The sequence below is a fragment of the Lagenorhynchus albirostris genome, chromosome 16, assembly GCF_949774975.1.
Source record: "Lagenorhynchus albirostris chromosome 16, mLagAlb1.1, whole genome shotgun sequence".
Classification (NCBI taxonomy): domain Eukaryota; kingdom Metazoa; phylum Chordata; class Mammalia; order Artiodactyla; family Delphinidae; genus Lagenorhynchus; species Lagenorhynchus albirostris.
This window is the reverse complement of record NC_083110.1, coordinates 11,199,928-11,214,865: the sequence shown is the minus strand read 5'-3', so window position 1 is coordinate 11,214,865 and position 14,938 is coordinate 11,199,928. Positions and strand designations below refer to the sequence as shown.

General features: G+C 58.1%; 1 protein-coding gene across 3 annotated transcripts in view; it reads left to right on the top strand.

The window, feature by feature from the left end:
- The window catches only part of RASGEF1A (RasGEF domain family member 1A), a 93,704-nt gene that overhangs the window by 42,275 nt on the left and 36,491 nt on the right, over nt 1-14,938 (top strand). For 2 of the 3 annotated variants that reach the window (XM_060127017.1, XM_060127014.1), the window contains exon 1: nt 12,068-12,254. The exons of the other annotated variant lie outside the window; for it this stretch is intronic. In XM_060127017.1, the coding sequence (XP_059983000.1) occupies nt 12,237-12,254 (18 nt within the window). In that variant the 5' untranslated portion in view covers nt 12,068-12,236. Of the gene's footprint in view, nt 1-12,067; nt 12,255-14,938 lie in introns of those variants that run through there. 3 annotated transcript variants of the gene reach the window in all.

The following is a 14,938-nucleotide window of genomic DNA, read 5'->3' as shown; positions in this document are numbered from 1 at the left end:
AAGGGTCTTGTTTTTCAAGGCACTGGGGATGAGACTGAGGCAAGTTAGCACACCACAAAGCTTACAGTTCTCAGTGGTACTCAGCTGCTTTTTGTGAATAAATGCTCCCTGCTTTGCTCCACATCTCTGATTAATTTTCGAAGTTCTAAAAAAGTTGATTCTAATCATTTTGCCAGTTTTCTTGTTGCTTTTATGGGGAAAGGCTTTTCAGAGGTCCTTACTATACCATTTTGCTGACATCTGTCCATCCTCTTTTGAGAGTGGGTCTGTGATGTCTCTTTAAACTTATAATGCATATAATCTTTGATCTAACACATCTAATTTTAGAAGTTTATTCTTCATATATGGTCACACATTTGAGTAAAGACACTTGGTCAAGATGGTCATTGAGGTATGTTTGTGGTCACCACGTCATGCCACACCTGAGTGCCTTGTGCTAGGGGACAGCCCAGCCACCCAGCAGAATGCCCTGCAGCTGGTACAGAACATGAGGGGTTGCCCAGAGAAAAGAGCAAGTTGAAAATAATGTGTGAAGTGTGAGCCCTTTAGTTCAGAAAAAGAACCCCGCATGCACATGTAAATCATCTCATGAACACAGAAAGTTCTGGGTGGTTGCACACAAGATTAATTAATTGTGGGTGTCTTTGTGGAGGGGCTGGGGCCTGGGGCAGCAGGGCATTTACTTTTTGTATAATCTGTTGTACTGTTGAGTGTTTTCTCATGAGCATATATTGCATTTTCAATTTTAAAATGGGTAAAATAAACAAGCAGACTAGGCAAACAAACATGTGACTGCACGGGAAGGCCCTGCCCAGGTAAGCTCTGGTCTCCTCCCCTCCCCCGGGGCCCTCGTTCTGGCTGGGAGGCTGGGAGAATGAAGAACACTTCTCTGCAGGCTGTGCCTACAGCTCTCCCTCCTACAGGGTCCAGGACAGGGCTGGGACCCTGAAGGGGAAGGGCACATGCTCTGCTCTCAGCTCTGTGCCTTTACTGGGTGTCCTCAGGACAGCCGCAGCTCTCTGGGGTGAGAGGAGAGGGTACGGTGGTGGCATCCCTCAAGAGCCCGTGATTCTGGGACTGACTGTGAAAGACCCCTCCTGGGAACATTTGTGTCTGCTCTAGGGACAGGCATGTGCACAGAAGCACACACAGGTCACCTCGTGTCCGTTTGGCATCAGGTCCCTTCCTGCCAGCCTGGAGCAGCGTTCTCTTTGGCTCAAGACAGGCTGGGGCTGAGCGGATTCTCATGGGCAGGCAGCTGCAGTCCATCTCCAGGAAGGAGGGCAGAACTCCCAGGGGGCCACCACCTGCTCGCTTGCCAGTCAGCCCCACCAGCCTCCCCTCTGGATGCTCGTCACAGTCCCCCAGTGCCCCTCCCCTGCTCAGATGCCTCTCTGTCCACCACAGACGGCCTCTTCCTGCCACAGGAGAGAGGGCGGGGGGAGAACCCAGGGGCCCTCGCAATGGCCCTGGTGCCTTGTCCGGGTTGCAGGATCTCGGCAGGACTATATGTGGGTATGAGAATGGGACAGTGATCAAGGAAATCGGAGGAGGAACCCAAACTCTCCTTCAAAATATAAGTAAACTGTCAAAAAGTGTAATGTGACTCTCCAAAATATTGAAGTCAGCCAAGTAAATAGAGAAGCTCGAGCGTAGGAGACCATATGTTCTGCTCCGGTTAAAACCTTTTCCCGAAGGTGGAATTCAAACATACCTGTGTCAGGCCTGGCATATCTCCACCTGCACAGCCGCCGCCGCTCCCCCGCCGGGGTCAGGGCCTCACGGGGCCTAGGTCGCTGCCCAAGGTGTGCAAGGGGTGGGTCCCCTGCTGCCTGTGCCCGAGAGATCGCAGGACAAGCTTCTGCTCTCGACCACGAAGAGGGAGGCTTGTGGTGGTCCCAGGACATGTGTCTTGGTGGCTGTGGGCCTGGCTGTGTGTGTGAGCGGGTCCCTGGGGACTCCTGCCGGCCGGTGGGGCTGGGCGCCGCGGAGGAGCAGCTCAGAAGGAGGGAAGCCCAGGCCAGCCCAGAATCCTGCATGGAGCCCCTGTGGACCTCCCTGGCATCGGGCACCTGGGCTTGGCCCCAGGCTGAGGCTCGGCTGTGAGCAGTTATGTCTTGTTGAAATCCAGGGCCTGGGTCAGCCAGGTGCCCCAGGATTGGTCAGGCAGCCACAGGGAGGGAAGAGGCGGGAAGACTGCTCCAGAGGCCGAGGAAGGTGAGGGGGCCTGGGCTGGGGAGTGTGCGTGGAACCAGGAGAAATAAAAGTGGCAGATGCCGTCTGCTTTTGCTAGAAATGTGGATGAAAGAAGAAATTGGAAGGCAGCTAAAAGGGGTGGAAGGTCAGGGAGACTGTGTTTGTGGGTCTGGAGAAGTGCAGAGCTGAGATGAAGGGGAGGCAGAGAGAGAGGCTGAAGGGGAGAAGGAGGTGGGAGGGAGGAGAGGCCCCCGGGGGGCTCCATCCCAAGGGGAGGATGAAGTGGGAGAGCAGACAGGGAGCCCCCAGGGACAGGGCAGGGGGAGGGGCAGAAGAAGCTCCAGAAGCATGAGGGGGGTCGGGAGGGAGTTTGGGAGCTGGGCACAGATAAGGGGAACCCAGTGAGACAGAAGAAGTCCCTCGCCTCACTTTCTGGCAGCTCCAAATTCCAACCCCCTTGCCCCACCAAACCAGGCTGGTACTGACTCTCTGCCCCCATTCCCTACCCACAGCAGCGGGCCCAAAGCATCCAGCCCCACCTCCCAACACACACACGCTCAACAGGGGACCTCAGGCGTGAGTTCCCTGCCAGAGTCTCCTCTGAGAACTGAAGCCAGATGACCCTGTGGGTGCTGGTCACTGACCCAGCCCCACCACGTCTTCCCTGAGCATCCCTAGGAGCTCGCTGCTAGGTCAGCCCCCAAGGGCTTAGCGCTGGCGCCCCGCTGCACTGCTGGGACTGGGACTGCTCAGGGCCTCGAGAGGGGTGTCAAACCCTGCACCTTCTGTTTCACACCTTCTGTTGGGGAAAGCCTCCCAGGTAGCTTGGGTCTCCCTTCCTCCCTGCCCCCTCCCAACTCGGCCACTCAGTTGAGCTTCTGGAGAATTCCCAGGACAGCCATAGTGTCCAGGTGTCTCTCACTACAGGTCCCCACATGGGTCTTTCTGTGCCTTGAATGCACCAAGCTCCTTCCATTCTTGGGCGCCTTTGCACTCGCTGTGCCCTCTGCCTGGCACACCTTTCCTGGTACCTTTACCAGGACACTCCCACCCAGCAGCCCAGCCTCCGCTCCAGGCTCACCTCCCCAGGGAGGCACCCTCTGACCCACAGACTCTGTACCATCGCCCTTCTCATCACCAGCTGTATTGTGTTTACCATTCTCCCCTCCCACAGCCCTGAGAGTAAAACCTGAGAGCAGGGACTGTGTCTCTGAGAACTTAGCATGTAGTAAATGTTCAATTAACTTTTAAAAAATGAATAAGTGAATAGTCTAGTTAGGAATGCAAAATGCCACCCAGTGGTTGAGGAGCCCACCAATGAGGAGCTGGAGGAGGGATGCAGATCCAGGGCCCTGGTACCCTATTCCTCCACAGCCTCACCTGAGGCAGACATCACTAATACAACACAGCACATTGGATTTATGGAGCCCAGACAGGAGCTCCGATCCTCGGGGAGGCCTCTAGGGAGCCACTAGCTCTCCTTAAGAGGTGGTGGGAAGAAGACTAGGGTATAAGGTGCACCTCGTGAATGGGCTGGTAGTCCAAGGGCAAGGCCCTCAAGCATGTTCTAAGAGTCAGGAAGGCTTCCTGGAGGAGGGGACAGGGTGGGCCTGAAAGGTATTGGGACAGAGGGGGAAGAAGAAGGACGGTGTGGAGTGTGGGTGATAACGTAAGTCTTGGAGGTAAGAATCAAGTGGACACATCCCCGAGACGGTGAAAACCAGCCCGTGTGGAGAGGAGGGCACCTGTCAGGCTGACTCCCACAGCTTGCCCTGCCCAGTACCAAGCAGAGCCTTCTGGCCTGCCAGCTGGAGGGAGAAGCTAGCGGGACGTAAGGAGAGAAGCGATGAGCGCTGCTGAGCACACGCAGCAGATCACGCTCTTGGTGGGTGAGACGGAACGGGGCCCTGTCCCTTGTCTGGAGGGTGCTGCTCCCATGCAGCCGTGCTGCCTGATGCAGCCTTTCCTGACACCCAACCAGTGGGGTCCTCAGGCTCCGCTGACTCTCCATGCCACCTGTCTGCCCTGGGCACCCTTCCTCCCTTGGTTATACCCCGGCTGGCGGGAACGGGTCTCCCTTCTCTAGGAGCCGGTGAGGGTGCTCAAGGGCAGGCCCCCCCCGTGGGCTCCCCCTGTGGCCTCCCGCCAGGCATCCTCCAGAGGAGTACTGTAGCCTCACGTCCTGGTTTTAGCGAAAGAACATGCACTGCGTTATGCCAGTGACAGAGCCCTTCACGTTCATTGGAGAAAACCTGGAAAGCATTCAACGAGGACAAATGGAGAGAAGAGAGCAAAAGAGGCCACTGGAGAGATGGCCAATGGCGGGCAGGCACCCCGATTAACCTTCCAGAGGGTGTATGCCAGTCTGTGTTATAGGCACATACACACATGTGCACATGGAGAGCACAGGCACGTGCATGCACACACACACGTGCTCGCACCATACACATGCACATTCACACACAAAGCACACATGTGCAAACACATGCACACACACATATACGTGCACATGCACAAGGTCACGTGTGTGTGCATGGACCAGTTATGCTTTCAGCCAGGCCTGCTGCCAAGGAGGGGCTGTTCTCCCGTGAGGTGCCTTGAGGGATCCCATCTCTGCCACCCGTTTCTCCCCTTTTTCCCACCAGTGACCCTGACACTTGCACACACACCCTGTGTTACGTTTAAAGTTAGTTTTGCAGATTGCACGGGTGAAAATTGATGACTCGGGCTTTTGGTTGCCATGAAGCAGTTTGCTCCTTGTGGACGGGCCTTTCCTGCTTCTTCATTTGCATGCTGTCTGGCTCTGAGGTTGAGGCTCTGCAGGGTTCCACAAGGACATTCATGCCTTGTCCATGTTCCCCAGGCAGTCCTCCGCTCGGGTGGGAGCTTTGTGTGGGGAAGGGTCTCTCTCCGTCTTCCCCTTTACACCCCCTGCCTCCGCTGCCCCTGCAGATACTCTCATCAGGCTCTTTATGGGCGCCTGGCTTACATCGTGACCTGCTTCATCTCAGGTAGTGAGTCCTGGTTTTTGGTGGGGGACTGAGGCTCGCAGAGGCTGTGACCTGGTCCAGGGCTGTCTGCTAATGACATCACAGTTCAGGGGGCAGCTCGCTGAGAGTCCCGTGTGCTTCCTGGTTCACCGCCACCCAGAGACCAACCACTGTCCTGGACAGAGTGGCCTGCGGGGCTCCAAGGCCACAGGGCTGCCCAGCCTGAGGTCACGGGCCTTCCGAAGGACCCAGCCTCAGGATCTTCGTCCTCCCAGCTTTGGGACCCTGCAAGACCCAGAAGTCTCACCTCGGCCCTGACCTCCATGTGACCCTTCCAGGGTCAGCTTCCCTGCGGCAGGGCCTCCAAATGGGGAGGTCATGTTCTCTTGGCAAGAGGAATGTTCTCTGACGATGACCAGCACTGGAAAGGACCAGGCCCTTCAATGTCAGGGTTGTCTATCGGCCAAACGTTGGAGTCAGAGGAATGGAAACTTTTGGGGTGCAGTGGCAGGCGGGGCCTTGCCACTCCAGTCCAGGGGGAATCTGCCAGGTGAGCAGGCGGCTTCCTCTGCAGCTCCCACCTCTGGCACCGGCCAGGGAGGCAGGTCTGGGCTTCCTTGGGGGAAGGAGTGGATCCTCTTCCCACCTTTCCCCGGGAGAGCATTCTCTCCCCTCCTCTGCTCTCAGAAGATAAATGCTGGTGGCTGGTCCCACACACAGACTAGAAAACAGCCTCACTCCGGAAGCTGGACTGGCTAGGGAGTGTTGCCTGAAAGGAAACCTTGCTTAGGAGAAATTAATTTATTTCTTTGAGAGCAGGAACCTGAGTGTGACCTCTCTGAGGCCTCGGGGTGGGCTGTGGAAAGGGCTGGAGTGTGGCCTTGGGCAGCCCTCCTGGTGCTGGCGCGTCCCCACCCCCCATCCTGGCCCACTCCCCATATAGGCACCAGGGCACCAGCCCAGGGGCTCCTGCAGGCCGCCCTGGGCAGGTCGCTCCGCCTCTACCTGGTGATCTTCGTGCAGTGGGCTCGGGTCCGTGCTCTGCCCACCACTGCCAGCCGGGATCGGTGGGCACTCAGTGTGAAGGGGCGGCAGGACTCAGGTGGGTGTGGTCAGGGAGGGGCGTTGCTAGGAACTGCCCCCTTCACTGGGCAGACAGGACCTAGACGTGCTCGTGCCCAGGCTCCCCACTTCCCTCCCTCCCTCCACTGAGGGACCTCACCTGCATGAGGGAAGACCCTCCTCCCACCTGTGTCTCCTCCTTCTCTGGAAGCGGAGGTGGCACCTAGCAGGGAGGGATTACTCTCCTGATGCGACCAATCCCCCTTCCAAAGGGCTGCTTCTCTAACGTCCGGCACCTCCTGGCGCCCTCTGTGGGAGCACGGCCCTCCCCTGCCCCGCGCACCAGATCTCTGCATCCTCCCAGCCCTGTTCGCCAGGGCCACCCAGGTCCTTCCCTAGCCCCCAGGACCCCCTGGGTCTGGCCAGGCCCCTGGGGAACCGTCCCCACCCAGTCCACCTGGCTCTGCGGTACCCCTACCACACCCACTGGTCCCTGCGCCTGGTGGGGGAGGCGTGAGAGCTGGGACAGTGGAGAGGGCCGTGTTGCAGGGACCACACAGCCCTGTGGCCAGCTGAAGTCCCATCTCCACCTGCTCCTTTCCCAGCTTGTTGACGGGAGAGTGATGACAGGGCCCGGGTGCAGCAAGTGGCCGCTGTCCCAAGCAGTCCGTGCTGTTAGTCACGGTTAGTTACGCGCCCGGTTACACGCATGCAGCAAGTGACACACCCGGGGTGAGCGGGCAGTTCTACCTACAGTGGGGGACAAGCAGAGGCTATGGAGTGAGGCTCGTGGAGGACCCTGCCCTGCTGGGGGCTGTTTCTTAAGGCAGAGCAGTAACCTCTGTGATATGAGGGGGGCATCAGAACGGTCAGCTGTCCCCCCATTTGCCCTCCTCCATACCTTGTGCTTCAGTGTCACCTAAAACCGTAACGATTTGTTTGCTTCCAACATTATTCTCCAAAGGGGAGTATTAATCAGACAGGGTTAGGGAAATGCAGAGACCCGTGTGTGTTCCTCGGTGGACATCGTTGTGCCCAACTGCTCCAGATCGCCCGGGGACAGGGTCAGCAGCTGAGTAGAATTGGCACTTCGCCCTTCCCCAGGGTGTCGGCCATGCGTGTGCCCTGAAGCTCACGGGTTTGCATGGGTGTGATTGCCGCAGGGCGAGCCTGACCACCCAGAGTGCTGACTGGCCCTCAGGCCACGCCATGTCCCAGCCGGGTCCTGTTGAGCCCTCTTGCGGGGGCGTGGAGGCAACAGGAGAGGACCTCTCAGTGGACAGTTGCTGAGTGCAGGCGGCCCAGGCTGTTTCCCAGGGCAGGCGTAGAGCCTCTGGACAGCTCAAGCCCTCGGAACTAGAAACTGAGAAGTCTCTAGGGCTCACCAAGTGCTTGATTCACTTGGCTTCATGTTTTGCCAGCCATCCTGAGTTGGGTGTCATGAACCCTGCTTTATACCCAGGAAATGATAACTCAGAGAGGCGCCCACCTCATCCATCGCACTCAGAGTTGGAGCCGAAGCTCTGCCTGCACGGCTGCCCTGGGTGATAAGTGGCTGGTGGGGATGGAGGAGGGTGGCCCCAGCTGGGCAGCGTGGGGAGGGGAGTCCGTGCAGGAAGGAGAGGCTGCACGTAACCTGCTCCCTCGCCCTTGGTGCTCACCCCTGCGTGGTCCCGCAGATGCCATCAGACTTTCACCTGCGTCTTCTGGCAGCCTGCCCCCCACCCCGCTGCCCTGGAACCCTAGCTTCTGAGGTTTTAGCCTCTGCAGGGGCTTTGTCGTGATGCTGGCATGGGCACCACCTGTGTGGGCACTTGGGTTCCTGCTTCCTCTGTTCTTCAAAGTTGGTCACCCCACATCAGGCTACCTTCCCTCTTCCAAAACTAAAACCTTGCAGGCTGTACCTTTTTAAAGGAAGGAGCAGGCTTTTTGTTTGTTTGTGGTTTTTTTTTTTTTTTTTAACCAGAGGTGCCTTTGGTCTTGAGGGGAATGAGGAGAGGGAGGCAGAGACCACCAGTGTCCTTAAAATGCTCCTTTCCCCAGTTTGGCTTCTCTGAGTTGTGGCTCACAGCAGACTTGGAAGGGCCTTGGGGCTCAGACAGCTTTGCCTGCTCTGCTTGGGAAGTTATTTCTTTTTTTAAAACATAAACTGTTTTGAAGTGTAATGTACATACAGCCAAGTGCATGAGTCATAAATATTGCAGCGCAGTGACTTTTCACGGGGTGAGCACGTGGGTGACCAGCACCCAGCCGCAGCCCCAGCAGCCCCGTAGGATGCTGATTAGATGTTCTTTCACGCCGGATCTCTTTTGCTCCCCGTGATGGTGGTTGAGACTGCTCCTTGTGTGTGTCTGTCTTCGTTCCTTCTCATTGCTGTGGGGTGCTCCCTGAGTGACTACACCTCCTGGCTGTGGAGGGCGGCTGGGTGGTTCCCAGTTTAGAACCATTGTGAAGAGTGCTGCTATAAACACTCATGGATGGGTCTTTGGGTGTGAGTATGTAAGCATTTCTGGTGGGTCTCCACCCAGGGAGGAGTTTCTGGCCCTGTATATGCTCGACTTTTGTAGGCACTATGGGTTCATCTTCTCACGTGGCTTTACCAGTTCAGCTCCCACCACCAGCGGCTGGGAGTTTCCGTTGTGCCACATCCTTGTCAGCACTTGGATATTTCTGCCTTTTCATTTTAGCCATCCTGGTGGGTGTACAGCAGTATCACACTGTGGTGTTAATTTTCCTTCCGTTGATGACTAATGAATGCTTTTTCTTATGTGTATCACCCTTTGGGATATCCTTTCTGGTAAAGTACCTCTTCAAGTCTTTTGCCTATTTTTAAAAAGTTGGGTCTTCTGACTTTTTGGATTTTTATGAGTTCTTTATATATTCTGGATATGAGGCCTATACTAGATACATACACCTATATCTATATCTGCACGGTTATACACAGACATACATACACACATATTCATTCAACAGATAGGTATCAAGTGCCGCCACATGCAAACATGTCACAGTCACTGGGGCACAGCAGTGAACAAAACAGACAAAGGCCCTGCACTCATGGAGCTCGAATTCTCCCTAGAGGAGACTAACAAATAAGGAAGTAGAAAGAATATGTCAACTGAAGTAGCCATGAGAAGGAAAGTTCAGTGGGAGAGGAAGTGTGGGAGTGGAGGTTAACACTGTAAATATGTCACCGAGAAGGTGACACGTCAGTAAAGACCCAAGTGGGAGAGCCATGCAGACATGCAGGGCCGGCGGGGGCAGAGGTGAGTGGAAGGTGGGAGGTTTCAAATGGGGGCAGGCAATGGGGCCTGCAGGGCCACTAGGACCCTGGCTTTCATTTCACTGAGGGTCTGGGCAGAGGAAGGGCAGGACCTGACTCAGGTTTTAACAGAGCCAATCCAGCTGCTGTGTTGAGGCAGGACAGGTGGAAGCAAGGACACTGATTAGGAGCTTGTAGCAGTGAGTCCAGCCTCCTGTCCCAGTTTCCCGTCAGTCCCAGGTGTCTGTACTTGGGAGGATGTCCAGGGTCACTGTCATTCTGGAACCAGGCTTCCTTGCTCTTTGCTCAGAGCATCCTCTCATGGTCACGGGATGGATGCACTGTTCCTGGCCTCATGGCCAGCCCACATCATCTGGGGTGCCTCATCTTTCCAGAAGCCCCCAGCACATGTCTGCTGGCCGCACCACAGCTGGTTCCTTCTCCACTTTCCAAAGCCAGCTCTGGCAAGGTCATTGTGTTCCTGTGCCGGTCCCCACAAGTCCTCCCTGCAGCACCTTGCTCTCTACGCCCAGCCCCACCCACAGGTTCAAGCAGGGGAGCACCCTGGCAGGGGACAGCCCTGGCACGCCCATCTCCCTGCTGCCTTGGGATGCGGATGTAGTCCATGTACACACATGAATGCTGAGGTCACACCCGTGAGCAAAGGCGAGCGAGCACCACCTGTGTCTGTGAGGACATTCCCATTGCAGAGACTACTGGCAGAGGGTGCTCCTTCATCCTGGGGAAGCATCTACTTTATCGAGGTTCTTAGGGATGCTTGTGAAATTTGTGAGTGAGCATGTACAGAAAGGTGCAGTGGTGCTGCATATTGGCCTAGCCAACTCCTCTGGGCCATAACATCTAGAGAAGCAGAGGGGAAGGCTTGCTCGGGGTGCAGAGGGTGTTAACTGCCCACATGGACTTCCTGAGGAAATACTGTGGCTGCCTGAGGGCCCAGATGTCCTGCAGGGCTGTGGGGTAGGGCCGCGGACAGCAGGGGTAGGTGCCTGGCAAGCTCCCTCAGGGCAAAACCCCTCACCCCTCTTGGCACTGTGGAGCTGTCTGAAGGGGAAGAGTGGCCAGGCGGGCTCAGGACCAAGGGCCCAGGCTGGTCCTGGTTCCACAAGTCCCCTGCAGAGGCCAGTGTTAGCTTTGCATCCTCTGACTGGCCTGAAATGAGATGCAGAAGCAGCAGGGGGACGGACAGTGTGGAAGCTTGGGGGGCTGATGTGCCAGTAGTCTGCAGCCCTGGCCATTCCTGCTAATGTTGCCCCCTCTTCCCGACTGCCTGCCCACAGGAGCAGGTGCTGGGGCAGTGAGACCTGGGTTCCAGTATTAGTAGAGAAAGGGGGGTGGGGGAAGACCTCCTAGAGAAGGACAGCTGTCTCCAAACTCCTGCATTCTCTTGGAGGAGGCTGGTGAATGGACTCAGCACAGCCCCTGGTTCCTCAAGACGGAAATAGCTGTCCAGCAGGACTCAGCCTCAGGGCCAATCTTGCTACTGGTGAGAGAACAGGCAAAGGAGAACGGGTAGCTGGGAAGAGAGATGGCTGTCTCACGGGCTGCTGGGGGCCGGCGTCCTGGGACTTGCCTGGACACTGACAGCATCACCTCTCCCCATCCCAGCCCCAGAACTTGTTCCTGAGCTCTTCCAGATCCCACCCCCTCCCTCTCCCCACTCAGCCTCTGGGCCCTCCGGTTCTAGATCTCCCAGAGATCTTCCCTCCCGCTCTTCCCTCAGTCCACCTTTTCCCTTCAGATTCTCAGAGCCCGCGTTGGGGGCAACGCAGGAACGCGGGGGAGGGGAAGATCCGTCACCGGACAGGATTCTTTCTGAGCGCCAGGGCTCCTGGGGGCGGGAGGACGCCTCGCTGTGCCATGTGCCAGGTCCGACCCACGCTGTGTCTTAGAGTAGTCCTCCCACAAAAGCAGCTGCCGTGTCCCCTGTGTTCACTCAAGGAAACGGAAGGACAGAGAGTTCCGTGGGACGCTCGAGGCCAGAGCTGTGTGGAGTGAGAGCCCCGTGAGGGGAGGCATTCAAGCCAGACGCTGGCCAAGCACCTGCCGTAGCTCTGTAGTGGACCTCTACGATGAGGTGAGGTCGGGGAGGGGGAAGAGAGGCTCGAGGGAGGATATGGGGGCGCACGGGGCTCTCCGTTAGCTGGATCTCACCAGGACGACCGCTCCTACCGCGCGCTAAGCACCGACCCACACGGCCCCCCTTCGCAAGCCCACCCGGCGCACCCAGCACTGACACCCTGCCATGGCCTCCGTCCTGACGCCACGGCCCGCTCCGCCTGCACTCCCAGCGCCCCCAAATCCAGCGCCAGGCCTGTGTGCCCTGCCCACGCCGCGCCCCTCCCGGCGCCCCAACCCCTGCACCTTCGCCACCGCTCTCCAAGCAGCGCCCCGCCCCTCCGGTCCTTTCCCCGCCCCCGCGCCACGCCCCCCTCGAACTCCACGATGCCCCGGACCGCCCCTGGCCCTGCCTCGAGGTCCCTCGGCCCCACCCCGTCCCTCGCTACCCCTTGACCCCTCACCTCCGCCCCATCCAGAATTCTAGCGTTCCCGGCCCTGGTCGGGCCCCGCCTCCCGGGAGGAGGCGGGCGTGGGGTAGTCCGCGGGCGGGGCGGAGGGTTGGAGCTGCAGTGGTGCGCGGGGAGAGAAGCGGCCGCACGCGGGACGCCCGGGGCGCCGGGAGACAGCGCTGGGAGCAGGCAGCCAGGATGTTTCTGGAGCCCCAGGTAGGGCTGCGGCGCGTGGCAGGTGCGGGGAGGCGGGTCGCGGAGGCGGTGACGTGGACGAGCTCGCAGGGCAACCCCTTGGTTGCAGTCGGACTGCGGGGTCAGGGGTTCCTGCGCCGCCGAGCTCGGGAAGCAGTCCTGACCTCCGGACAAGGAGTGTGGCCATCCTGAGAACATCTTTGGCCAGGCCCGGAGGAAGCCTGCCCTTGGGAACCACTCTCTCTGTGGGTCCCCACTGGGACACCAGCTGTCAGGTGGGCTGTGCCCAGGGCTCAGAACGGATGGGCAGCCCAGGCTGCTACCTGGCACGGCCTGCGGACGCCGGTGATAGTCTGTGGCCGCACGGCACCTGCACACCTGGTAGGGACCCATGTGGGGTGGGCAGGGCCGGAGAGGCAGGAGACAGCAGCCCCAGTGACACGGTCGGCAGGAGGGTGGCTGCCCTGGGACTGGCACAGGCAGGCTTATAAGCGCCAAGACGACAGTGGATCCTTTTCTGGACTTGAACACAGAACCACCTGTTTGCCCTGGAGGAGGTGCCGGGAGAGGAGGTCTGTGATGAGGTGGGCACGTGGGAGGTGTGTATGTGTGATGTGTGGGCGAGAGTGAGAGTATGTGGAAATGTGGGCATGTTTATATATGGAGTGTGTGTGAGAGAGAGGGAGAGGCAGGGCGGGCAGGACTGTGCCTGTGTGGGCCCACAGACACCTGTGTATTTAAGGAGAGTGAGGCCCAGCCTGGGGCTTCCAGGGGTGTGGACCCCAAGGTGAGGGCCAGCTTCCTTTCTACAGGAAGGGAGGCTGAGAACCTGTCCTGGAATTAATCCAGAGCATGAGGCAGTGTTGCATTTCCATGGCTCAAACCCTTCCTTTGAGGCAATCAGGCAATGTGATTCAGGTGCCGCTGTTCTAAGCCCTCAGCCTGGAGCTGACCGGCGTAGACCTCAGGCTCAGTGCAGGTGGGGCACAGAAGGGGGCCGCAGCTGGGCTGACTGGGCCTGGCTGTGCCCAAGAAGCAGGACTCATTTAGTCCTTCATTCTTGCACTTATTCAGTGCACATTTATTGAGCACCTGCTGTGTGCAGGCACCATGGATTCAGCAGGGAACCAGAGACACCACAGTCCCTGTCCTCATGGCTCACCTTTTAGCAAGAGAGACAGGGAAGAAGAAAAGCACAATCAAGAAATGGAATATGGAATGTTACATGGTGATAAGTGCTAAAGAGAAAAAGTAAAGCAGGAAAGAGGAATAGAACATATCAAGGGTGCATATCAAGGGCAGGGTAATTTAGGTTATCAGCGGTAACCAAACAACCCCCAAAGCCAGGAGCTTATAACAACACCTTGTAATTTTCACTTATCGGCGAGTTTTTCATGGTTTGGCGGGGCCCTGCTCCAAGCCTTCCTCACTCAAGGACCTGGGCTGACAGGTCCCATGGCAGAGGGGGAGAGAGGCCCTTGCACTGACCTTTCAGTGCCCCAGTTCAGAGTGCCATACGTCACTTCTACTCACTGCTCTTGAGCCAGATGAGTCACAGGGCCCCACTCAGTCTCGCTAGGACCAGTAATGACAATTCTGCTCAGCCTGGCGAGCAGGGGTCCAACACGTTTGGTGCCCAGTGCACTGACCACCAGTGTGGGGCAGCTGTTGTGTCTTGGGTGGGGCAGTCAGGGGAGGCCTCAGCCTGAGGACCTGCTGGAGGAAAGGGAGGGAGATACGTGGCAGTGGGAGCAGAGGAGCACAGCAGGAAGAGGTCAGGCAAGGCTTCGAAGAGGACCAGACTGGAGGCCGGTGTCAGGAGCAGAGCTGGCGAACGTAAGCGCAGGGGCCCAGGGGCTCAGACCAGGGAGGTGGCAGCGGAGGAGGAGAGAAGGGCCGATTTACTCTGAAGGTAAAGCAGGTGGCCTTGCTGACGGTGGAGCTGTGGTGTAGAGATGGAGAGGAGACAGCCGACTCCAGGAAGGAGAGGTGGGAAAGGATGCAGGTGGAGCGGGGGGCGGGGTCAGGGAGGAGGTGGGACAGGTTGACACCTCGGGGCGATGTCTCCTGGCACCGGCTGGATGTATGGAGTTAGGGGAGGGTCTGGCCTGGGGTGCTAATTTGGAGCCCCTGCTTGCTCCATCCTGCAAGCCCTTGCTGCCTCCTGGCCACGCCGCCTACACCTGTACCTGCTGGCTCAGGACAGCCTGGTCCAGGCACCACGCCCTCATCTTGCTGGGCCTGCCTGCTGCTGGGGTTGGAGGAGGCAAGGTGAGGTGGGGGGCCACAGCATCTTGTGTCGACCTGGCTGCCGTCCCCGTCGAGGTTCAGGAGCACTGGGGGCAGTACCACCTGTAGGTCACGTACCCACCAAGCACAGGGACCACAGTGGTGCAGGGGCTGTGCGAGCTAGGCCATTTGGGAGAGCTGCTTGGGGATGGGGAGTCACACACTGGCTTTGGGATGGGTAGGGTTTGACTTGAGAGACGGAGCTGAGGTACCTGTGGAAGCTGCCTGCACCCTCCACAGCGCTGGGCTCCTTGGCCCTCACCCTCTGGGGAGCTGCTGTTGAGTGACCAGGAGAGGGCTGGTCTGTCAGGACTGTGGTGTCACAGTCCTGACAAACAATCCTGATAAAAACAGGTCAGCCAGGAGACCTGTTTTATCTCCCTGCTCTTCCTTCTCCTAACCCACTGGAAACCCCC